Source organism: Labrus bergylta, chromosome 11 (assembly GCF_963930695.1).
Source record: "Labrus bergylta chromosome 11, fLabBer1.1, whole genome shotgun sequence".
NCBI lineage: Eukaryota > Metazoa > Chordata > Actinopteri > Labriformes > Labridae > Labrus > Labrus bergylta.
In genome coordinates, this window is record NC_089205.1 from 8,646,400 (window position 1) to 8,670,500 (window position 24,101).

General features: G+C 44.6%; 1 protein-coding gene across 3 annotated transcripts in view; it reads right to left on the reverse strand.

Annotated features, from left to right (window-relative positions):
• Positions 1-333: 333 nt before the first annotated feature.
• Positions 334-24,101, reverse strand: part of pik3cb (phosphatidylinositol-4,5-bisphosphate 3-kinase, catalytic subunit beta) — a 63,288-nt gene continuing 39,520 nt past the window's right edge. For 2 of the 3 annotated variants that reach the window (XM_065959944.1, XM_065959945.1), the window contains exons 5-24: positions 23,723-23,952; positions 19,742-19,921; positions 18,596-18,763; positions 16,118-16,207; positions 15,228-15,482; positions 15,020-15,116; positions 14,063-14,193; positions 13,229-13,279; positions 12,239-12,427; positions 10,741-10,862; positions 9,304-9,447; positions 9,019-9,118; positions 7,785-7,981; positions 7,582-7,691; positions 7,359-7,437; positions 5,376-5,543; positions 4,122-4,245; positions 3,901-4,046; positions 2,234-2,366; positions 334-2,052 (exon numbers count right to left, since the gene is read on the reverse strand). In XM_065959944.1, coding sequence (XP_065816016.1) covers positions 1,915-2,052; positions 2,234-2,366; positions 3,901-4,046; positions 4,122-4,245; positions 5,376-5,543; positions 7,359-7,437; positions 7,582-7,691; positions 7,785-7,981; positions 9,019-9,118; positions 9,304-9,447; positions 10,741-10,862; positions 12,239-12,427; positions 13,229-13,279; positions 14,063-14,193; positions 15,020-15,116; positions 15,228-15,482; positions 16,118-16,207; positions 18,596-18,763; positions 19,742-19,921; positions 23,723-23,952 — 2,852 coding nt within the window. In that variant the 3' untranslated portion in view covers positions 334-1,914. The remainder of the gene's footprint in view (positions 2,053-2,233; positions 2,367-3,900; positions 4,047-4,121; positions 4,246-5,375; positions 5,544-7,358; positions 7,438-7,581; positions 7,692-7,784; positions 7,982-9,018; positions 9,119-9,303; positions 9,448-10,740; positions 10,863-12,238; positions 12,428-13,228; positions 13,280-14,062; positions 14,194-15,019; positions 15,117-15,227; positions 15,483-16,117; positions 16,208-18,595; positions 18,764-19,741; positions 19,922-23,722; positions 23,953-24,101) is intronic. The other variant, XM_065959946.1, reaches the window with a different exon arrangement.

The following is a 24,101-nucleotide window of genomic DNA, read 5'->3' on the forward strand; positions in this document are numbered from 1 at the left end:
TGTCACTCCAGAACACCCTCTGTTAATCCCACCACTCCAGATTCATCGATATCGCATCGACTACAAGATTTTACTCGTCACCTTTAAGGCCGTCCATAACCTCGCTCCTCTGTACCTCTGAAGTCCTGCACATAACACACCCACCCGCACTGTCAGGTCTTCTCCTTCCATTCATCTCACTGCACCACCTGATTCGTCCGTCCGTCCGTTTTTTCATACTTTGACTTCTTCATTCAGCAGGAAACATTTGCCCATTCGTTCTGCTCCCCCCCCGGGATGCAGTCACTCAATACACATGTACAACAATCACGCTGAGTGCAGGCAGACATGTAGCGCGGTGGAAAATAACTTTAATACAACTCCTATGAAAACAAAAACAGCAAAACAATAAAAGCCTGTACATTTGACAATATCCAGTGTCTAAGACGTTTGAAGGCGAGTGGTGCGATGTGGCGCTGCAGCACAGAAACACCGACAGAGAAAAAAAAAAACCATTATAGGCTTCGGCCCGGGCCGTAGGTTTTATATAATAGGATATGGTTCATATACTCGGATATTGCACAAAAATGAATCACAGATGAGAGGCGCCCTCTGTGTCGGAAAAATAGGAAGTAGCTTTGCATCGCAGTGTAATGTCCATTAGGATAAACCCCGCCCACACAGGTCCAAGGCTCCACCCACACCTGCTTGTATAAAAACAAATACACTTATAAAGGAGAGCTACACGATTTCACATTCAGTTCAAAAACAGAGAATTAAAACCACAGTATGAACAAGACAATGAGTACAGACGGGCTTTAGGTTTTGGTCCTGTCGAGATAAAAGCATCGGGGGTCAGAGATTTTAGACTTTAAGAGACCTCACAGGTGACGACGCACTGAGGCCGATAATTCACTTGATTTGAAAAATGAACAAAGAGACGAAGCACTCTGCGAGTTTAAAATGAAATAAAAATGAAGTGTTTAGTTAAAAGACAACTTGAAATTTCACGTAGACGTCTTTTTGAAAACATTCCAGTGTTCGATGGTCCGAATGATTCAAACGCCCGACCGACAGGCTCAGGACGTTTCTTCCTCTAACTGCAGCTCCTCTTTCATCATAGTTTCTCTGTGGGCGAATAAAGTAGTCTGGCACATAAACATCTGGTAATAAATTCTTAAAATGGCAAAATTAAAAAAAAAAGTAGGGTCTTAAAAAATACAATCTTCCTGCAGTTTTGAGGCACGCTTAGAGGCAGCGGTGGAGAGACTGTTAAGACGCACTTCCTGTGGGCGTTGTGCACATTGTTTTCAGAAATTGGGGTCAGACGTTTTTTAAAAAGTTTTTTTCAATTCCGCCCTCTCCACTTCCCTCTCATATCTCCACTGACCTAACAGCAGTGGAGGGGCGTAGTCACACCTCAACCCGCCTCAGAGTCCAGTTCTGTCTGTCCGACAAAGTTCAACTGATCCAGAACAGGATCTGTGATGTCAGCTCGCTCCTCAGGGGGGCCAGCCATCTTTAGTGTGGGCAGACTGGGTGCTTCAGTTCCCCTTCCTTTGACTGTGCGCTCTTATCTGCTGTTGTGCCTGTGCAAAACTTGCAATGATTTTAACCCACCATGATTCCAACGAAATGTCACACGACCATGAATCCGGCTTTTCAGGACGCACCATGCCGGAGTGATGCAAGGCGAGGAGGAAATCAGAAATTAAGGATGCAGGCCTGTGTGGAGAGTAGGTACGATACACAGGGCTGATTCTGCTGTTTTTGGATATTCTGCTTATGTTTGATATTTCCCTTCTTTAACCCGGGTGGCTGTTGCTCTGTTTCCTCGCCACACCTTTTCTTCCCTCGCTCCCCGCACACACACTCCTTCTCCGTGTCCCCTCGGCCCCTGACCCCCCCCCCCAGCTTTAAGGGGTCTCAGCTGCTCTACGAGCGGTTGTCTTTGGCCACATTGTGGGCCATCCAATTGACTTTGGTTGTCCAGCTCTCTCTCAGGGCCTCGTCAAACTTCTGCCTGAACTGCTTCAGCGCCTCCTCGTCCGTTTTACCCAACGCCAGAGAGTCCTGAGGAGAGACACATTGAGGGAGAGGAGGAGGGTTAGCTGCTTTAAGGGGGGAGTTGAAGAATTTGACAGAAATGTTTGCAAAATGTTGATATTTTGAGGTTGGTAAAAAATGTGTATGTGTGTGTCCTCCTCTGTATGTGTTGTTCTGTGTTTGTGTTCTCCTCTGTGTGTGTGTGTACCTTTAAGTACTGGATGTCCTTGACTGAGGTGAGTTCAGGTAGTCCAGCGGTCAGCATGAGGGCGAACAGCGTGATGAAGAGGTTTCCATTCTTCCTCAAGATGAGATAGGCCTCCTCGCAGTACTGACGGAAACTACGACACACACACACACACACACACACACACACACACACACGATGTAAACAGTACATCATCAACAGGTATTCCAGTACACGATGTTGTTCACTTGTGAAGTTTGCTTTCAGGGAAATTAAAAACCATCATCCTCTTTCAACACGCTGTAAAGAGGTCAGAAGAAGTGAAAAATGAACGAGGTTATCACCACCGGCTCCTGAAAGGTGACACACAAACACTTCATGTTTTAAGACTCTCATGAGGTCAGCATGAGGTCGATTTGAAGTTCTAATTAAAAAGCTCTGAGGCTCAAGAACAGTACGTAAAGTTTTCTGCAAAAACAAAAAAAAAGCCACAAAGTCAAAGCTGCAGTCATGTTCTCTGCGTTGTTCTCCTTTGTGCTACGACTCGATGACCTCGCTTCTCGTAAACAAAGTGTCGCATTACAACGTGGTGACTTACGTATACTATAAGAGGTAACTGTGCTCAGGTTTGGTCGGGCCTCGAGTAATGTGAGTGCAGGTCATTGGGGGACTGGGGAAGGGGTGCAATAGAGCTCCAGCACGGGGTCAGTATTAAAACAACAACAGCAGCATGATGGGAACTGCAGAGGATATTAAGCTGATTTTTATTCAACACTTCCTCTTTCCCGATGACGCCTCAGAGGACCAGATGCTCACCCGACTGTTCTTGTTGAATAACCGGAGAGACAAACATCATTGCCTTGGCTTCTACTGCACTCTGCTGGCGGGAGAGGATACTGCAACGACTCAAACAAGCTGTGTCTCTGTCCAATCAAAGGCTTGTTTGTGCTGCTACGTAGGAAACACAAAGTTCTTCTGCTTTTTTCCTGACCGTCATTTGGTTCTACATGTTTTCTAGTCTTTTAGAGAACACCTAAAGAACGCCTTTTGCTGTCAAAACGATGAAGGATGATTCACAAGGTTATTTATCACCCGGAGGCATAGACAAAACAAAACAGATGCTGCATATTTTAATTTACTTAATTTTGACAAACATTGAATTCAAAACTGTGTAAAGATGAGATCTTGATATAATTTATTAACATTTGACTTCAGATGAGATGTTTTCAAATTCAGGTTTGTTGCAGATTATGCTCATTTCACTTCTACAGATTTGTGCTGATTTAGTCCAGTGTCTTTTTTTCTGAGCACTCCACCTTTTTTATGCAGTCGCTCCGAGTGCATAAACTGAAAATATTTCATTTTTTCAGAAAGGCACTGGTGACGTCACCAGCGCTCTTTTCCAAATGTATGATATTCCCCGTAGTTTTGCCGCCTACAGATCGTGTCTTGTACCCACATCTTCCTCGCTCCGTTTCTGATCAGAAAATAAACAACCTCAAATATAAAACATTCAGTAAAAAGTAACGGAGCAGTGTCGGTCATTCAGCGACCGTTGTCGACAGACTGTTGTCATAGAGCTTTTCTTCTCAGCACACAAACACAGCAAGGAAGTAACAGTAGGTGGACACGGGGCCTTCATGATTAAAAACTTGATAACTTTTAGACGAAGTTTGAGAGGAACAAACCTGCCAAATTTCTCCGTGTATCCCGTCTTGCCCTGCTGTATGACGTGGATGAAGTCGTGCGTGAGGATAAACGGCACGCGCTCCCTCTTGATGCCGAACTTGGACTTGAAGTTTCCCAGGATGTGACCAAAGTCTATGTGGAAGAGCTGACGGACGAAAAAGAGCCAATCAGTGAGCAGCATGAAACAAACAGAGGCTGAGTAATGAGCCGGGTGACTCACCTGTCCCGTGCTGCGGACCATGATGTTGTCGCTGTGGCGGTCTCCGATCCCCAGGACGTAGGTGGCGACGCAGTAACCTGCGCAGGACAGCGTGAACTCCTCGATGACTCGCTCAAGAGTATCGCTGTGAGACAAAAAGACCAAAATGAGCTCATCGATCACTACCGCCGCTAACACCTCGTTAATCAATGAATCAAGCTTTATTTAAAAGCTGAGTTTTTACAGCAACGCAAAACATAACACCTCCATGTACAGAGGCTGTAATCCCCCAAGCGGTCAGCCCCGGGCTCGAACCCGACATGTGACTTCTTCTTCGCTGCATGTTCTTCCCCCTGCGCTCTCTCTCTCTGATTCTATGCTCTGTCCTATCTCTAAATAAAGGCATCAAAAGCCCAAAAAAACCTTTTAAACCTAAAGTAATGAACTGATCAAATCCGACATAAAAGACTGATTTCATTGTTTTTAGTTTCGTTTTAAATGTATTCATATTCTCAGCTCCTCCTGCAGACGGGCCAGCTTCTCGGAGCCTCACCAAACGTCTTTGTTCTGATGTGGTACAGCAGAAGAACTGTTCTCCGTAGTCCAGCCTCAATCCTGGATCAGGATGATCCTGGTTTATTGGATCAAAGTAATCCTCATCCTACTAAAAAGCTAGAACAACACAAACTGAAGATTTGATCCAGAAGAAAAAGGCTGTGTTCGGAAACCAGGAAACAACATGCGAGAAAGAAGCCACAGGTCGGACCCAAACCCGGGCCGCCTGCCTGGAGGACCTGAGCCTCCACACATGGGGCGCGTGCCACAACCACTGCGCCACCAGCGCCCTACTTCTGGGGACTTTTTGAAGAGGAACTATCCACCAGGGCGTTCCCTGATAACTAGACACCATAGGTACTTCTTTCTGTTTGTAGTCACACTGCCATGGTACCTAATCTGAAGCAGGAGCTACAAAGGTTCCTCTAAACCAAGTTCTAGGAACTAAAATAGTTCATAGTTACTGTGGTGCAGAATCAATAAAAAAGGGGAGGGTTCCAACAGTTCCTAGAACTATGAAAAAGTTCCTGCGGTCTGAAAGCAGCTTTTGTTTTTTCTGTTTCACACCAACCATGCTCTGATGTTTATTATCAGCTTGTCTGAGGCTACAGATCAATGTACTGTTGAGTTCATATATAGTATTCTATACGACCAGTGTAGCCTCTGCAGTAGACTCTGCAGTACTCCAGTATTTAAGGAGTGAGCAGCACCTGAACTCACCTGGAGTTTCTCTCCTTCAGCCAGTTGAGTAAGGCGTCTTTGTTGAAGGCAGCAGCTGCGGCTACGTTGCTGCTGGTCAGCTGGATGTTTGCGATTGTGTCTGCCGATGACACGACCTCGATCAGCCCCGCTCGGTCCCCTGTCGCTAGGCAACCATACGGAACGATCCTGAGAGAGAGAGAGAGAGAGAGAGAGAGAAGACAAAGGGCTTAATGCGACTGATTTTAAACATTGTGAACGTATGCACCCTGATCTTAAAATGTGAATGAAAAATGACCAAAACAAGAGCTAAAAGTCGCTGTAACACTGGTAGTGTTAATACAGCTTTGTGTGTGTCGTAGTCGATCCTGCTCAGTGTTGGACATGAATGAGATTAACGTATCAAGCTGTGGTTAATCTGAAAGTTCACTCATATCAAACTCCTGTCAGAGAGTAAACAACATGCTGCTGTTTACCCTGAGACGAGACGGCACAGATGGAACCATAAGGGGAAAACATTAGATGATTATGGGATGGGCATGTGGAGCAGACAGATGATAGCGTTTCCTCTTCTTTCACATTGTTTGTCCTTCTCTTCTTCAAGTCTTCACTTTGCAGGATGTAGAAAAATAAGATGACTCTGACAAATGTTCCACAGGAAGCTTCCTTCTCTGCTCAAATGTACTAACACGGTGCACCCAAGACTTTTAATCAAGCAGCTAAGATGGTTCAGTCAAAGAGACTCCATGTGTATTTTGTTTGCATTTTATTTTAAGTCTATAGACAAAACATCGCCAAGGTAACGGGGTGAGTGATGAGTTTCAGGCAGCTGATGAGTGATGATCTGAGCATTTTGAAAATCGAGAAATCCCAGACGCAACTCACATCCACCACATCATAAAGGTTTCAATACATCGTCCCTTTCTTCATTCCTAATATATGTGATCGACCTGTGAACCGGCGTCCTTTGTAATGTGACGCACCGTCTCCGAGCTCAACTGTCAAAACAACCCCCGACACCGCTCAGCTCCAGATGTGTCAGAGTATGACCAAGAGGAACAGACGGTTTGTAGACGTCCAAGAGTGTGGATTTGATTAGGATGCAACACCTGTGTGTGTGTGTGTGTGTGTGTGTGTGTGTGTGTGTGTGTGTGTGTGTGTGTGTGTGTGTGTGTGTGTGTGTGTGTGTGTGTGTGTGTGTGTGTGTGAGAAAAGCTAGGGTGTAAAAGGGTCAGAGGTCAAACTAGTGTGTCCTCTCCTCTGCTGCAGCCCGGCGGAGCTTCCTCTTCCCCACCGAGAGCAGGAACAAATAAGCTCGACAAAGTCTTTCTGGTAAACAAACACACACAAAGAGAGAGATAGAGAGAGAGAGAGAGAGAGCGAGAGAGAGAGAGAGAGCGAGAGCGAGAGGACCCTGCACCACGTGCAGGTTGTAATCGCTGTTAAACTTTATGTTTTATATTAAATTAATCGAGCCTGACCGATAAATCAGCCGGCCGATAATATCAGCCGATATCGGTATTGGCTGATTTGATCTCTGATACGTGCCGATATGCAATGAGGTTTATTAAATTTAAGTTTATTTATTTTCATAATTGAACTAACTGTAAAAAAAAAAAGTTATCTTAATTATAAATCTTTACACAAGTGTTTGATAACAGCAACAATCGGAGTGTACATCTATATCTATCTCTTTAAGCCAAAGATACATCGGCCGGTAAATCGGTGTCTGATTTTATCAGCCCCAAAATTTCATATCTGTCGGGCCCTACAAAATAATCCCCCTTTTTTTGGAGATTGCAGTTCTGCCCATTCCTTTTTTTGCCCCCCGGGTCACTCCGCTCAACTTTGCAGGTTAACATTTTCGAACATGCACTTTCTGTTGAAGCAAAACTCAGAAATTCAACATCGACGTCAAACCTTCAGTCAGAGTTGCCGTTTGATCCATTTTATATAAACATGATTATAGACTTTGGTTTAGCTGCTCTAGACGGACAAACTCACCGAAGGTCCAGGTTAGCCTCCTTCCATAGCAGATCCATTAACCTCAAAATCTGGAGGGTCAACATGTCCTGCCTCAGGTCTGGGGAGAGAAAATAAGTAGAAAAGAGGAATGTTTCCTTTACTTTGTGGAGTAAATTTAACTTAAAGGTGGTTTTGAATAACTTTTCATCCTTCATACCAAACCTTCCCTTCCCATCCCCTCCCCACTTTTGAGCCCTCCTACCATCTCCGTTCTTGAAGATGATCCCCAGGCTGTCTCCGCCCAGCAGCTTGTTGTTGTAAACAATCCAGAGCGGCTTCATCTTAGAGTCCATGTACCGACACTTCTCCACACTGATGGATGAACCAGAGAAAGGGGAAAATGAAGACGTCTGACAGAGATAAAAAGTTCAGCATGATACTCTGATCTGAGCGCTGTCGCCTCACTTGATGCCTGACAGCAGGATGTTGGGGTTCAGAGGGGAGTGCAGGTCTGACAGAGTCTCTGAGTAACCGCTCTGCCTTAAACAAGTCATCATGGCCTCCTTGGTCAACATGGCCTCCTTGGTTTTACTGCGAGCGTTCTTGATGGTTCCCAGCTTGATTAGCTCGTTCACTGACTTTAGCTTACTCAGGGCTTCCACCTGAAACCACCACAACAACAAAAAGAACGATTAAAACATGAAAATATTTATTCCTTAAAAACACGCTGTCAGCATTGTGATCCCAAACACGTGTGCACATTCTTCCAAACAGGGAAGTGGCTCAGATAAATATCTGCGTTGAAGAGGAAGCATGAGGAAGTGTCGAGAGGACTGACTGTCAGGATCTGCAGAGGGTTCAGGTTTAAGGGTCGGAGGGGGACTCTAAAAATAACAGAAATCTAGTTCCTGCAGGGGTTGACAAAACAATTCAGCTATTCTAATTTTTCAGTCAGAAAAAGTAGAGTTAAAGTCTGACGCGATAAATACATGAATGGGACATAATGCATGTTTGGTCCAGTTGTTTGAGAGTAATTTGATCGGACTAGTTATTGGGTTAAGGCCCTGACACACCAAGGAGATCGCCGTCTGTCTGTCCTAGTTGGACCGTCGGTGAGCGGTCTTCGTCCTAATTTTTGCGGTGTGTCCGGCTCCGTCGCTACCCGTCCGCCTTTTTTTGGGCCGATTCGACATGTTGAATCAGTGTCTGCGGTCGGTTAGAGGAATCTCTCTGATTGGCTGTTTGGAGGTTTCATTTATCGCCAGCTCTCTTCTTTTCTTTTTCCACTAAAAGACCAAGGGCTGACAACGGCAGCGCCATTTTCAACTTTTTATCAGACATTATTCTCCATTAGTAGACTACCTATAATACGAGTGGTGAGCGACAGCGGTGTGAAAATGGTCTTCTCGTATCATAACAACAGACTACTGCCCCCTGCTGGCATGGAGAGTTATTTCCTCTCACGGATGCTCAGAACGTACGTGATGGTTGGCCGTCAGCTGTAGTCTTTGTGGTGTGTTCAAGTGCAACTTTTTGGACAAGAAGTGAGGCGACGCCACAGTTGGCCTTCGTCGCCACTAGTTCTTTGCCGTCTGCTTTGTGTGTCAGGGTCTTTGAACTGCTTTTCACCTTCAACTCTGCTCTGTGGTGTGTCTCACAGACAGACTGTACCGCTCTAATTAAACTGCAAGTGACCTACCTGTTTTTTTAGGACCTCAATATGAGGGATGCTGCCTCGACAGTAGGCCTCCAGAATGAGGGCAAACTGCACTGAAACAGCAGGCATGTGGATCTCTGACCTGTAGAGGGCGGGGGAATACAACAAGTCAGAGGAGGAATCTCTGAGGACTCAACTATTGTCCTTTACATACGCATGTCTGTGTCTGTGTGCGTGTGTCTGTGTGTGTGTGTGTGTGTGTGTGTGTGTGTGTGTGTGTGTGTGTGTGTGTGTGTGTGTGAGTGTGTGTGTGTGTGTGTAGCTCACCGTAGATGCCAGAAGAGGAAGTGTCCAATCTTGCGGTTCCCCTGAGCACGCTTCAGCAGGAAGTGGGTGAGGGCGCAGTCATAGTAGGGCTCATAACGCAACACCTGCACCAACTGTAGCAAATACTGCGACAGCTCCTCATCACTAGAGAGGAGAGAGAGAGAGGACGATGGAGAGGTTTTTATAGCTACAGATACTTATACTAAAACTCCTGTGAGGACTCTAAATCTCATCCTGCTTTCTTTAAAACAGTCAAACACAATGATCATTGTTAGGACTTCTCTGGGTAAATATTAAAGGACGCTGTTTAGGCGGTAAGCTGTTAATCATCTACTGTTAATTGTCTGATACCAACCCGGCAGCAGCTTTTATTTGCCTTTATTTTAGAGATAAGACAGAGGACAGAGTCAGATATCAGGGAGGGGGAGAGAGAGAGAAAGTGTAATGACCTGCAGGAAAGGAGACACAGGTCGGAATCAAACCCGGGATGCCTGCTTGGACGACTATAGCCTCCGTACATGGGGCTCGCTCACTAACCACTAGCCTACCGATGTCTTCAAACACTTTTAATACCTGCTTTTTTCCTCTAAATCGTCGGCTGTGCCCATACACTGGTGGGCCCAATATATTAGTATAAACTGCTCAGGCGCTGTCATGACTCAGTGCTGCAGCCGCTACCATCACACATTGTACTCGACCTGACACGGTTGAAAATTCAACCTCCCCTTTCATTGTGTACTGCAAGCTGTTCTGGGATACACAGAGCAGGCTGGCAGCGCCACTTTTTAACATCTTTTCTACGTCTTGAGGTCGTAATCCTGCAGGTTTACTGATCAGTGCATAAAGCGTGTGGAGCGCTGATTGAAAAACTCTTCAATAAGTCATCGAGTGACCATCGGAGGTGAGCAGCACGACTTGCAGACTGTCGATCAGTACTTCACAACTTTTTTCCGTACGCTGAGAGATCAACTAACGTACTGTAGCTAGAAGAAGTGCAAACAGACGGTACCAAAAAAGCGACAGAGCTGCACAGAAATTGACCGTTGTGGACTTGGCTAACAAAGGAAATCATCATGTAGGACGACAGTTTACACCTTTTTTTCTCTCTGGGACACCCCGAAAAATAAACTGCATCTTATATATACCAGTTTAGACGGGATATGGAACTTGCTGATTGTCTCTTTTGCTTTTGTAGTCGATAAAGATGCACCAGTATTAATTCCAGTATGTTTCACAACCAGTAACAAACGACTCACAGGAGATTTGACTTGTGCACTGAATCATATCTGATAAATACAAACTGGAAGGAGGAAGGGGGATGTGACAACATGTGCATCGGGTGATATAAATGTAGAAGTTTGAATATAAGAGAAAGAAAACAGAAAGAAGACCGTGTGTTATAAAACAATGTCGGTGTGGGGGGATAGATGAGTTCACCTCATGTCCCGCAGACAGCCCACAGCGTATTCTCGGACATACTGGTCGGGGTAGTTGAAGTCCAGGAGCTCCAGAGCATCTCTGGGACACAGTTTGGGCCAGATCTGAAGGAGCGCCTGCAGCTGAGATCGACATACAGACACAGAGAGAATCAGAACATGGTGCACATTTATCAGAGACAGAATGTATAAAGCTCTGTGAATGAAAGGTTTCAGACATGTTATGGATAAGGCTGCACATTCTCCCTTGGCATATTATTAACAGCAGAGAAGGTGTAAAGGTAATACTTTAGGATCAGATTTCTGTGCTGCTGCACTGAAGTTAACGCCCCAGGTGTCTGCCTGTCACAGGTGTTTGTTTGCTGCCTGCTGTGATTGAGCAGTCGCTGCTTTTCAAACAGAACTCTGTCTGCAGGCTGCAAAAGCATCTGTCCACGAGAGACATGAAGGCTCCATCTAGACACATTTTCTGTGTCAAAAGGAGGTTAATTCATGTGCACAATTGTGTCATGTTTATCTATAACAAGTCAGCAATGTTTAAAAAATGTGGACAGAGGAGGACTTAAAGTCTGATCCTGAGGGAAATTTAAGGCTATAAAAACTTTTTTTATCTCCTTCTTGATGGATGTTAAAACATCAAAACCATCATCTGTGCCAAAGGTCAGCGGAAACCAGTACAAACATTCATCTAAGAGGTCATAGTGTTACATTTTGAGACAACGTTAAACTACATGGGCTGTTTGTACGGAGACATGAATAAGTGTTTATATGAGTGACAGAAGGTTTGAAAAAGAACCGTTATGAACTTTTAAAACGGGTTCAATTCAAAGAATATCACCTGCTTGAAAGACATTTCTCTAACAAATGAGTCCCATTAAAACAATTTTAGATTTAGAAGTCTTAGGACCTGATCACTGATGTAGCTCTCTTTCTGGATGATGTTCTCTGCTCCAGTGTTTTTTTGGGAGTGCATAAAAGTAAAAAATCAAATCAAGTAGGATTTACCTCCTTACCCCTTTATTACTTTTTCCCCTCCTTATTTAGGAGAGAATCAACGACGAGAGCTCTACAATTGCTTGAATCTAATTTTTCCCCACTTATTTTATTCACCTGGACAGACACTGTTGCAGCCTGCAGACAGAATAATGTTTGAAAAGCAGCGCCTGCTCAATCACAGCACGCAGCAAACAAACACCTGTGACAGGCAGACACCTGGGGCGTTAAATTCAGTGCATTAACACAGACATCTGATCCTAAAGTATTACTCCACAGGCGCATTGGATGAAGCGTCTCTGGGTGATCGGCCCTTAAAGCATCACATGGAGAGGAGAGGTTTATCTACAAAATCTTACTGTAACTGTTCTCATACTGTAAAGTACACCGTAGGGAATTAAACTTCTGCATAGCCTGTGAACATGTAAGAAATATTGAACTTGTTTTCATCTTTAATTTCCAAAGTTGTATTAAGGGCTGATTCAACACATCAAACTCTGGTCTACCTGGGCCATGTCCTCGTGTTTGCTCCACTTGACGGAGAGCAGCAGCTTTGGCAACGACTGCGGGAAATTCTCCCAGCAGTCGTAGCGTAGTGTCCAGATCAGGTCCTTCTCGTTTTCACACAGCTGAGAGAGCGGGTCACGCTCCATGATCTCCTTCAGCTCTATGTGGAACTTCTTACCGCCACGACCCTGATAGAAGCACGGAGAGGAGGGAACTAAAGTCAGATGATGTTGGGAAGTTTGAGACAGAAAAGAGCGAGGAGATGTGGGGGAGAGAAACGGGGAGATGTGTGGACGAGAGAAAACTGAAGAGTGCAGTTACTAAAGGACTCTGATGGTGAGTAGCAGGAAAGAACCACAAGATGGCAGGAGTGTATCAGACATCCGGCTTTTTCTCTACCTTCACTGAAGTTAATCAAAATTCAAACTAAGGACCAACATCTTCAACTTGTCTCTGCTGGCAGCTCGCATGCTGCCTGACATATGAGCTTTAAGTAGACAACAATAATAAATCTAACAGAGAGTGAAGGATGTGTCGAAATAAAAACATCAGCTCACTTTAACATTCGAGGAAATAAGTGGAGCATTTCACCTCATGCACATGAAAATAAACCTGAAGTTGTAGCTGTATCTGATCCATGGTTTCCTGACACACACCCACATTAAAGGGCTGCGCTCAGACATGCCCTCTACATAACACAGGGTTACATAACCCGCTGTAACACACCTAGAGACGTGTTTGTATCTGAGGGGCTGTCACAGGAGAACACACAATCATCTGATGAGCGTCTTGCTACTGTCAAAGGGGACTGAAATGTTTGTGCAGCTTCACTCTGTCAGAGTGGAAACAAAGGATTCTCCAGGAACCTGTCAGCGTGTGCATGTGGGGGGGGGGGGGGGGGGGCGCAGATATTCCTCACAGCCCGACTTCAAACAAACACGCAAACACGCCTGTTTGCAATAATCTCTGTGATCTGTACGTCTACTCACCATGGGTGCACAGTCGCTCGCTCTGGCAATCTGTGCAGCTTTTTCCAGTATCTGTAGAAAAAAACAGCACTGTATGAACACATTCATAAAGCACTTTTTTAAACACACGTGCAAAGCACAAAGGACAGGTGGACAAGCACACACACCAACATAAATATCATAAACCAGCACGTATTCAAACACAGACACAAGTAAAACTCACAGACAGACAGAACTTATTAAAATGCTGACATATAAAAAAACGAGTTTTTAATTAGCCGTTTTAAAGAAACTACAGATTCAGTAGACCTAACGTTATGGGGAAAACCTTTAAGGAAACACACGATCACCGCTGGATTTAAAATATGAACGAGGAAGTGTTAACGGCCCTGATCAGAAGATCAGCAAAGGTGGCTGCTAGATTAAGGACACAGTGGTTCAGTAATGTATGTAAGGGCCAGGCCCTGCAGGGCTTTGTATGTAATGAAGAACACTTTGAATCCTAGAGTGAAGTGAAAGCCGATGAAGGGAAAGCAAGACTCATGCACTCGTACAGAGCATTAGTGAGGCGGAGCACGTCCTGATCCCCTCATGCTAACAGCCACCACTTCATCATAATCACGCACCATTATGAAGAGCACCGAGCGACTGCCATGACAAACTGCAGTCAGGTCTGTTTGTGAAAAGGCCTCATCAAAGCGTTTCATATCGGGCTAAGTCTACAGATAGTAATGTCAGAATCCTTTCAGACCGATCGTGTTTGAATCCATGCCAGCAGAAAAGACAGATTCAAGCTCGCTGCCGCGTCCAGATAGTGGCTAGAAGGGATGTGAGACGGACTGTGAGCTGTCTGACCTTATCGAAGGGAGGGAAGATGATGGGGTGTGACGAGTACTCGGGGAAGTGGATGTGCAGGGCTGTAGCGTTCTCGGTGTATGGGTTGGTCTGAATGGTTCCTATGGGGTTCAGCATCTCTTCAAGTTCGTCTGGAAGAAAAACAAAAACAGGGTAACTGTGAGGCTGCACATCACTGGAGAAGCTAAATTAGCCCTAGTTACCATGGTAGCTACATGAAAAGTAAGCATTGGTGTTTTCTCACATGGATAAAACTCCTCAAAATCTCAGGATGAGCTGCATGTGCGGATGAGTACAGGCATATTTTTCCCGCACTTTCTCCTGCCTGCCTCATAGAACATTGTTTGCATAAAGTCGGGGTGATCCGATGTGGCAAAGCAGCAGAAACTTTCAGGAAAATTCTCCGCGAGCAGGTGGGATGATGATGTTTATATCACACATCTGGTGCGCAATAGGTGCATCTGTGCAAGTAATAAAGCTGCTCCAATCTTTTAACTTTATTCCTTTCCTTTGTTTGTTCATTCTGTGAATACGTCCAATAAGCATGACATTTAACAATATCGGCCGATGTTAGCATATCACATGACTTTCGGCATGACCTAATTTAAGGTAGAGATTAGAAAGATATCGGCCGATATATCGGCATCAGGTTTAAATTCGGTATCGGCCCCAAAAATCCGATATCGGTTGATCCCATAAAAAGAAGTAGCTGATATGAGGGCAAAAAGATACCGTTACAGTTTCAGACTCTTATCAGCTTGGATGTCCACAGCATCTCTTTTACGTTGTGTCCTCCCTGTTAACACCCCCCGCCCCTCCCTCATCTGACAAGGCAAACTTCCCGCTATAAGGGATATGTGTGAATGAGACATTTCAGGGATATGTTGTCCTGAATTGTTTGTGAATTTCCAGGAGTGCATGTGTGAAAACAGCTCCTGAGTGTTAGTCTGTGTGTACCAGGAAAGGAGGACCAGCAGTGCAGGATGATGTGTCCGATCTTGAGCTGGCCTTTGTAGTCAAACACCATGGTGTTGACCCAGGCTATGGGGTAGTGCTGGTTCACAAAGAGAGAGAAGAAGTTAAATTACTAATCAGTCTATGACATCATAAAGATGCTGTCTTCATTTGACCCACTGCCACCTGCAGAGAGTAAACAGCTTCTTACCACTTTCCCTGCTTTGCGGATGGTCTGGTATTTGTTTATGTGAGCGTTTTTGGTTGACTTCTGCTTCTTGACTTTATCCATGACGGCGTAGATGGCAAAGCAGAGGCGGGTCATGCGCGGCAGGTCGCAGACGGAGATGTCAAACTCCAGCGTGCTGTCCTTCCACGTGTGGTCCGAGCGCCCGTTGCTCTCGCTGCTCACCGCTGGCTTGCACAGCAGTTCCGTGCCATGGAAGAGCCCCGCCCTCACCTGGACCTGAGTGGGAGGGCAAATAAGAGGTCAAGTAACACTGTAGTGTCCTACTTTATATACTACAAGCCTGTTTAGTACAGCCCTTAAAAAGGTAGAAGTAAATATTGAATGGACTTGAGCTTGTAGCACTTTTCTAGTCTTCTGATCACTCAAAGCGTTTTTACCCCGTAGGTCACACCTACACATTCACACACTGATGGTAGAGGCTGCTGTGTAAAGAGTCCATCAGGAGTAACTTATCCCATTCATATACCAACGAAGCAGCGGGCGCAACTTGGGGTTAAGTGTCTTGCCTGAGGACACATCGGACATGTGGCTGCTGGGGATCAAACCCCTGACCTTTAGCTTAGGAAGCGACCGACTCGACCAACTGAGTCATAGTCATAAACTCACAGTACTCTGTAATCTGTAAAATCCGCCTCCACAAATGTGAAACAGTTTAAATGATATCTGAGATGATCATACCTGAAGTGAAGTGTTTAAATAAAACACGAGGCATCTCAGACTAAAGAAAAACTGACTGACAAAGCCAACGCGTTCCTATCGTAAATGTGAACTGTGTGGGAGATGTGGGTGTCTGTGTGCAAAGTTGATTAACAGAACACAAACAACTGTTTTATGGACAGCAGCAGGCTCACCTTGGCAGTCTCCTCGGCGTTCACTTTGCTGCCTGTTACCAAGACTATCTTAAACGGGCTAGACACGCCCCACACACACGTCTGTACCTGCTGCAGCGGGAAAGTGAGAGGAGAGAGAGAGAGACACTTAAGTGAGCAATATCAGCATAATGCACTGTGAAAATATGTACTCCTACACACACTGCTTCTTCATTTCCACCACTCCCCTGCATGCGCACACACGCACACACACACACACACACACACACACACACACACACAGGCAGGTCAGTCTGATGTCAAGCCAAGTGGATTTGCGAGGGTCAGCAGTCAGCAGGAAAAACAGCATCACATGACCTGTGGAGTGTATGAACATGACTAACTAGCACACTTCCTGCTGTTTGTTGCCTCCGTCTTTGTGTGTGTGTGATTTGCCTTCTTGTCAGGAAAGAGACTATATTTGTGTCAGCCTCTTCCATTACAAGAAGAACCAGGAGTTTTCTATAAAGTGTCATTTCTTAAAAACAAACCCATCCTTGTGTTCTATTTTGGTTTTGTGTTGAGCAATTATCAGTCCGGCTTCCTCCAGCACAGCAGTGACGTGTCGATAACAGGCTCCTCTCCTGAAAATAAATCTATGCTCCAGTCGCAGACACCCAAACTGCTGTGGTGACATTATAACAGCCTTACGAGAATCTCTGTCTGCGTCTGTCTACTTTAATGACCCACCCATTGCACCTCACTGGTATGCAATTCATTTGACAATCTAAAAATACTTTCACTTTGCTCAGAACAGACTGTTTCTGTGTCTGTACCTTTAAATGTAAATGAGCTGTGTCTGACCACACCCCCTCTCTGGAAGGGCTTGGGTGTCTTGGGCTTTCTCGCTCCATGTCCTATTGTTTACTGTAAGAAGGCAGACTGAGAGGGCAGAACAAACACCTAGCTGTGGGAGTGTCACCCACCTGGGGGAGGAGTTACTGCCCAAACAGCCTGTTTGAGCACACATTTTCTGAAAAGTGGAGCAGGCGGAAGACGGAGAGGATGGACTTTCCTCATCTTTGGGGGGTTTGTAGACAGACTAGGGACACATGTTAGTGTTAGAGAAACAGTGCAGTGTATTTTACAGAATATGTGACCTTTAAACGTATCCCAAAAATGTGCCAAGTGTTTTGTAGTTAGCGTCTGGTCTTACTGGAAACCAAGACAAATGTTAATCATGATGGAGGACACGTTATGAAATAATCACTGTTGTGATTTTATGTGATAATATAGTGTGGTATCGTTTCATAAGATGATTGGAATCCGTTATTAATTTGGAGACTTTCACATCACCGGGCACTACAGTAAGCATGGCAGCAGGCAATTAAAACCCCGGGAGACACGCTAACAGAAGCCAATTACATTCAACCTGACATTTAGCATACAAGGAGTGATGTCACTGTGCACCTGGCAGCAGCGAGGAGCAACAGCGAGGAGCTGGCCATATTTTGTGACAACCTGGCAGAATACTCCTCCTCCACACTCTGAACACGGCCTCATAAAGGACAGGTGGCAGCTGCAGATAACTTGTTTGCTAGGTAAACCGCAGCAACCTGCTTCCTTCAGCAGGTGAATCATTGTGAACATAGACTCAGTAAACATACAGATATATTCCAGTAAGTGCTTGTTATCTGGAATACATGAAACTTCCTCAGTATTTTTAAATGCAAATAAACACAGAGGAGGAAGTTAAACACGACACTTACCGGCACTAACCTCAACAGTTTCAAAAACAGTTGAAGAATGCAACTCAAGCATAACCAAGTATTGTTTTGACTGCACTCAGTAAAGAAGGAGTCATGCCTGCTCCACTTTGCAGAAAATGTGCTCAAACAAACCAATTGGCATGTTTTTGAAGTGTTTGTTGGTTGGTTGTAATACTTTTCTTGGCCATCGGAGTCTGAAGCACACCACCACTACCGAACACTAACACGTTCTATATCCGACTAAAAGCATTCATGCTGGATTGAAATGAAACTTATAAACTATTTGTACCCCCTTTAAGCACATTTTCCCGATCTTCCACCCAATCGACTAACTCACCAATGCTTTTTGCAGATGCAGGACCAACTTTGGTCACAGCAAGGGCCACATTCATTTAATCCTCACTGCGAGGGGGCCAAATTGTAGTACACAAAAATCAATGATGTCTCAAATTTAACTCAACATATGCCAGTGCTCAAATATTATTATGGACATATTTCTGGTTTTCATGATTTCATGGCAGATTTTCTCATGTTTTCTTCATGTTTCCAAATAATTGATATTTAAAAACTGACCTGAGGGCCACATTGATGGGGGCCGCATGTGGCCCCCGGGCCACCAGTTGTCCACCCCTGTCCTAGATGCTATTTTCTTTCTCAACTCCCCCGTAAATGTTGAAAAGGCCAAAATAACCCGCTACAAAACAGAAGTGAAAAAGCACATTCACACAGCTTCACGAGCAAGCAGACTGACCGTGGGAACTCTTCTCTTGGGAGGTAGTGGTAAAGGTGGGTTGGAGGACTTGCGGCTAACCACAGCTCCGATGGCGGAGATTTCCTTGTCAAACATGGCCTTGACGGTGCTGGTGTGGACCAGGGTGAGGTGTGGAGGCTCCTTGGCTTGCAAGCACGTGCGGATGTACTACAAACAAAACAGGACAGCAAATCTTTTGAATGAATGTGCATATCAGTGCCACACACACATCAAAGATCCGCTTAATACTGTAACTCTGTATGCTGAAGCTGGGCTTGTTGACTTAGATACAAACATCTTTATGTAAGGCTCAAACACAAACAGTTCAGTGTGCAAATACAGGACTGTGTGAGAACTGAGTGCTTTTAGAAAGTTAGCTGAGCAGCTCAAACTGTTCAACGGAAAAACATTGAGAGCAAGAAAGACACTGAAATGTACAACACTTATTTGTTTGTATTTACTGGAGATTCATGTTTACAAATCTCTGAGCTTACTACAGAGACTTGCCAGCATGCTAGTGTTTGCTTCTCCTGATTTGAACACAACCTGCAGAATAAACCATCATCTGGCTGTTCTTCTTCTTTTATGTCTTTAGCACTTTAGTCTCTCTCTTCTGAAACTGAACACTGACAAAATGCCACATGTCGCTCCACTCACAGCGGAGGTTGATCATGAAGTCGTTTGCAGAATATGGCTTTCCTTCATATTTACACACACGGCCATAATGTTGGTTGCATGTTTGTTTCTAAAACCCCAAAGAAGATGAATAAATGAACGGATGAATGAAACCTTCATTGCCCCTCGGGGGAATGTGCCTCACACCGAGAGCATGAAAACACAATTCAAAAAGACGTCGAAACCATTCACAGGACAGCTCATAAAAACAAAACCATCAAACTATCACATGTAGGGATTTCAATTGCAAGTTCAAAACAGTGCAGAGTGCTGACTTCCTCCTGTATGATCAGAGCTTATTAAGCAGCTGAATGCTTCATGATACAAAGGATGTGACGCCTCTTTTAGTCCTCATCCTGGTCTTTCTGTACCTGCACCCTGCGACTTCCTCCGTTGTTTCTGTGCTTGACACAAAAGGCGACACATGGCTACTTATAGACACCCGACCACATCGACTGCACAGCCACTGACCTTATATTGACTCAGGGGGTCGTCTCCACAGAGGAACTCCAGACAGTGGCTGACCCTCAGTACGTACTGACCCTGCCATGCCTCCTCCTCCGGCCCGTGGGTGGTCAGCCACTTCCTCACGGCCTGCTCCATCAGCTCAGTGGGGGTGCAGGATGATGGCACCATCACACTGGCTGAATCCTGACAGAAGACAGGAGAAAAACAAGAGACAGAGGGGAGGGATTGACTCTAGTGTTTACTTTTAATCTAAGTGTACTTCTTGAAAAAGAATAGCAGAGCAGAGAAATGTTTTAAAATTAATACATTTTCTTATGTCGAAATTGGACAAAAAGATGCTGAAAAGCTGCAAGGAAAGAAACATCATGACATTGAATCAATGAGGCTTTAAAGCACAGAGGACTTGAATATTCCCTGTTTATTCTGCACAGTGTGTGTAATAAAGCAGCAACCTCCCGTGTAGTAAAAATGAATCCGATGCTGAAGTGCAATATACTGCAGTTCCTCGAGTGTCCACTAGAGGCTTGCTGCAGATGCATAGGAAGTCACATACACACCCATTCTAAAACACCTGTTTTTACAGCAGAGATTAACATGTTTACAGCCTGGTTCACAAAACCAAATAGGTGTGATTAGCTCATGTCTCGATCGACACACACTGTACGGAGCTGAAGTTATGATGACTCTTCCGTTTTGATTTGATGAACGGTACAAGTTTGTGTGTAATGTCATTGCATATACCTGCACAACTGTACAGTTAATCTGTTTCACCTTTTTACATTTCATCTTATTTAAAGTCCCTTCACAGCAGGAGAACGGCGGTTTTACAGCTTCTAACTCTTTATAATAATTCTACGTTCATTGCCACAAACGACCAACTCAAATTCCTACTTGCCAATCAACCTGATTCTGATGAATACTGAAGATAGTGAAGAGGAATTTAAAGATAGAGACACATTATCGTTCCACCTCTAAAAAACAGATAAATTCATGCGATCACATGCACAGAGTCTGTTGTTTCTGCCTCTCATTGGTTGTCAAAGCTACACTGAGGCTAACTGCTTCCTGTTATTTATAGCACAGCATCGACCTTGTACCTGAGATGGAATCATCATTTCCTGGAGGTTTGGATGAATTGCTACAAATTAATAATTGACGACATCCAACAGATCCATTATGAGGGTCTTCAAAAACCAACAGTGCTGAGATCGACTGCAGTGACAACACATCTTTTTTTTTGATCCTTAAGGCAGACACTTGACCCTAAAACCATTTCAAGTAGATTTTGTTCGGCATAAAAATAATCCCCCACTCCCCAGCAAGAAAACACGTAGTTAAATGAACAATTTAGGGGTGCTGGTGGTGCAGTGGTTGGTGTGCGCGCCTCATGTATAGAGGCTGTAGTCCTCCAGGTTCAAATCCCAACCGGCTCCTTTCCTGCATGTCATTCCCCCCTCTCTCTCTCTGATTTCCAACTCTATCCACTGTCCTATCTCTGCATTAAAGGCACAAAAAGGCCAAAAATAAATCTTTAAACATTTTTTTAAATGAACATTATAAACAAAAATGATTCAAGGCGAGCTAAAGTGTCCGCTCATGAAGCCCCGACATTTTTAAAAACATTGGACGTTTCTGAAAGGCAAACTTTCAAACTATTCACATTCAATATGTCGGCACATTGAGTAGGAAGTACAATCCTAAATCATAGCATGCAATTTTATGTAGACTAGAAACTCCCAGGATGTTTACTAGATCGGACAGAAACCCAAGTCTGATACGGGTTCTTCAGATCCCTGTATACATTTAAAAAAATAATATCCTGGTTTATGATGACTGCATCTTGTTTGTGCAGGCGTCTGTGATGTTAATTTTTTACAACACAAACTGCAGAAACTTTGAAATGTGAGAAAAATCACACACCAACATAGCGTTGCAGATACAGCGAGTCCACCTAACTTCCAAATGTTTCCAGCAGTTTTACTGCAGATCTAAGACGCCGCCATGTTTGTTTTGCTGATAAGTCGCTTGGTTAAGGCCGTGCCTGTCAGAAATCGTGTTTACATGCCGCAGTATCCCATTTTCTGTTGTGTTTCTGAGTTCTCCTGGTAGGGCTTAAAGCACTGAGCGAGCGTACTGTAGACCTTGAAGTATAGGAGCGCAGTCTGAAAAGAACATCATCCTTTTCTGCTTATTTCCTGTAACAAAAATAATTTTATGAACATCTGTGATTGGCCCGTATTAGCTGATAATAGCAGCCGTCAGATATGCTGGTGGGGCTCTAATGGTCATAAACAATTTAGCACAGTAAACCACACCAGCACACTTCCTGTTTTATTGTGGCGTATTGTGTCTGACCCCTGAATAAGACTTCCTGTCTGTGTGCACCTGAGTGCAGAGGCACAGATGGCCTTGTCTTTGTGTGTGTGTGTGTGTGTGTGCGTCTGTGATGTTGATCAAAACTGATACACACAGAGAGGCCTGGACGGACGTGACCGTCTGCTTTATGGTTAAACAACGTTAAGTCTGTGACAGACGCAAAAACCGAAAGAGAGAGAGAGGAAGATGGATGGGAGGAGACAGAGTTCATAGAAGAAGAGGAATCATTTTAATCAGCGCCTCTGTCCCTGGAGCTGCCATGCTAATGTGTGTGTGTGTGTCCGGGAGGATGGCATAATTTCTCTGATGATTTTGACCCACTTAGTGTCGTCACATGACTTCCTTTTTGGCATCAGTCACGTGAGTTTTGTGGAGCTGCCAACTATGAGCAGAAAAAAGACTGTGAGCTGCTCCAGTCGACTTAAACAAAGTGGTTTTTATGTTGCTGTGAGGACGCACCGAGTCAGGCTGTTACTGTTCACGCTACACTTGATGAGTTTTGGCTAATGGGGTTAACGATTGATTTTTCTTTTCAATTAAATTACAAAAGTTATGACAGATTCAGAGAAGGACATGACTGCTCGGTCAGCGTAACGTTTGAACTTACAATGAGAATAACTGTCTTAACTGCCTGAAGCTTGATATATTTAATTGTTGATTTTGTTGGTTGGATGTTTCAAACACTGACGGCCCTGCAACAGAAAGAAATCAGTTTGACTGGTTTCTCTCGGTGCATGAAAGGCTTGAACTGCCCTCTTTAACCATGTGACATTTTATCCAGTTTGGACATGGTTCCTCTGATTTAAATGTAAATGGACACAAGCTTGTTGTAGAGACTGCCGAGTAGAGTCCATCAGTATTAACTCATCCGTTCATACCATAGACTGTAAATATCAATTGAATCAGTTGAAGCCTGAGTGATGTCACCCGTCTGTTCCTGCAGGGGGCGCTGGAGTCCCATCGATGGCGGTCTCCATGCTGGAAATGCTGTCTCAGTCTAACTTTTAGTCAACCTAAGGACAGGCTGAGAGCTACACCGCGCCCACCTGTCAATCATGTCAGCTACACAGCTAACTATGGATAACATGTGTCGTTTATCAAATCAAAACGTAGCCTTTAAAAAGATTCACCCCCCGTACAGTTTATGCCAGTGATGACAATAACTAATCAGACCTATTTAGCTTTTTATACCAGGTTGTAAACCTGTTTATTTATGCTGTAAAAACGGCTTTTTTGGCTGTTGTGTGTATGTGACTTCCTGTGTTCCTGTAGCCAGCCTCTAGTGGACACTCGAGGAACTGCAGTAGTTTGCACTTCTCTATTGGTTTCATTTTTCGAGACGGGAGATTTCCCCTTTATTAATACATATTCATAGGCCGCCGACAAAGCGAGAGGAACTTGGGGGACACACACTGTACATGTTGCTGCAGGAGCTGGGGATCGAACCCCCGACCTTCCGGTTGAGAGACGACCGACTCAACCAACTGAGACACAGCCGCTGATTTAAGTGTTCAAATCAAGCATATTGATCCTGTTGGGGATCTTTGAGAGAAAAATTTGCCAGGCAGCAGTTTTTAGCATTTGAAGCTGTGTTCTTCAGACTCTCACCTGAGACTGGTCGAAGTGGATAATGACTTTCAGGTCGACCTGCCGCTCGTTGAGCCCGTCCGTGATGGCCGTCCCTGCCATGGGCTCTAGTTGTGGGGAGAAGCAGGCCTGCAGCCACTCCATACATGTCATCATCTGGACCCGCTGCATCCTCTCTTCACTTAAACGAAACATCTTACAGCGAAAGTCCTTCACCTCCTGGTCGTTCATGGCATCGAGTTCATGGAGTCCTGGAGGCAGAGAAAAGGATGTTGTTACATCACTGTTCTCAAGTGGAATATATATCATTTTAGGAAGACGTTAGATTTCAATGGAGCAGTGTGCAGACAGGACTGGACCATGTGACATCGCTGCCCTTCCCGTGCCTTTCCTTTTGCAC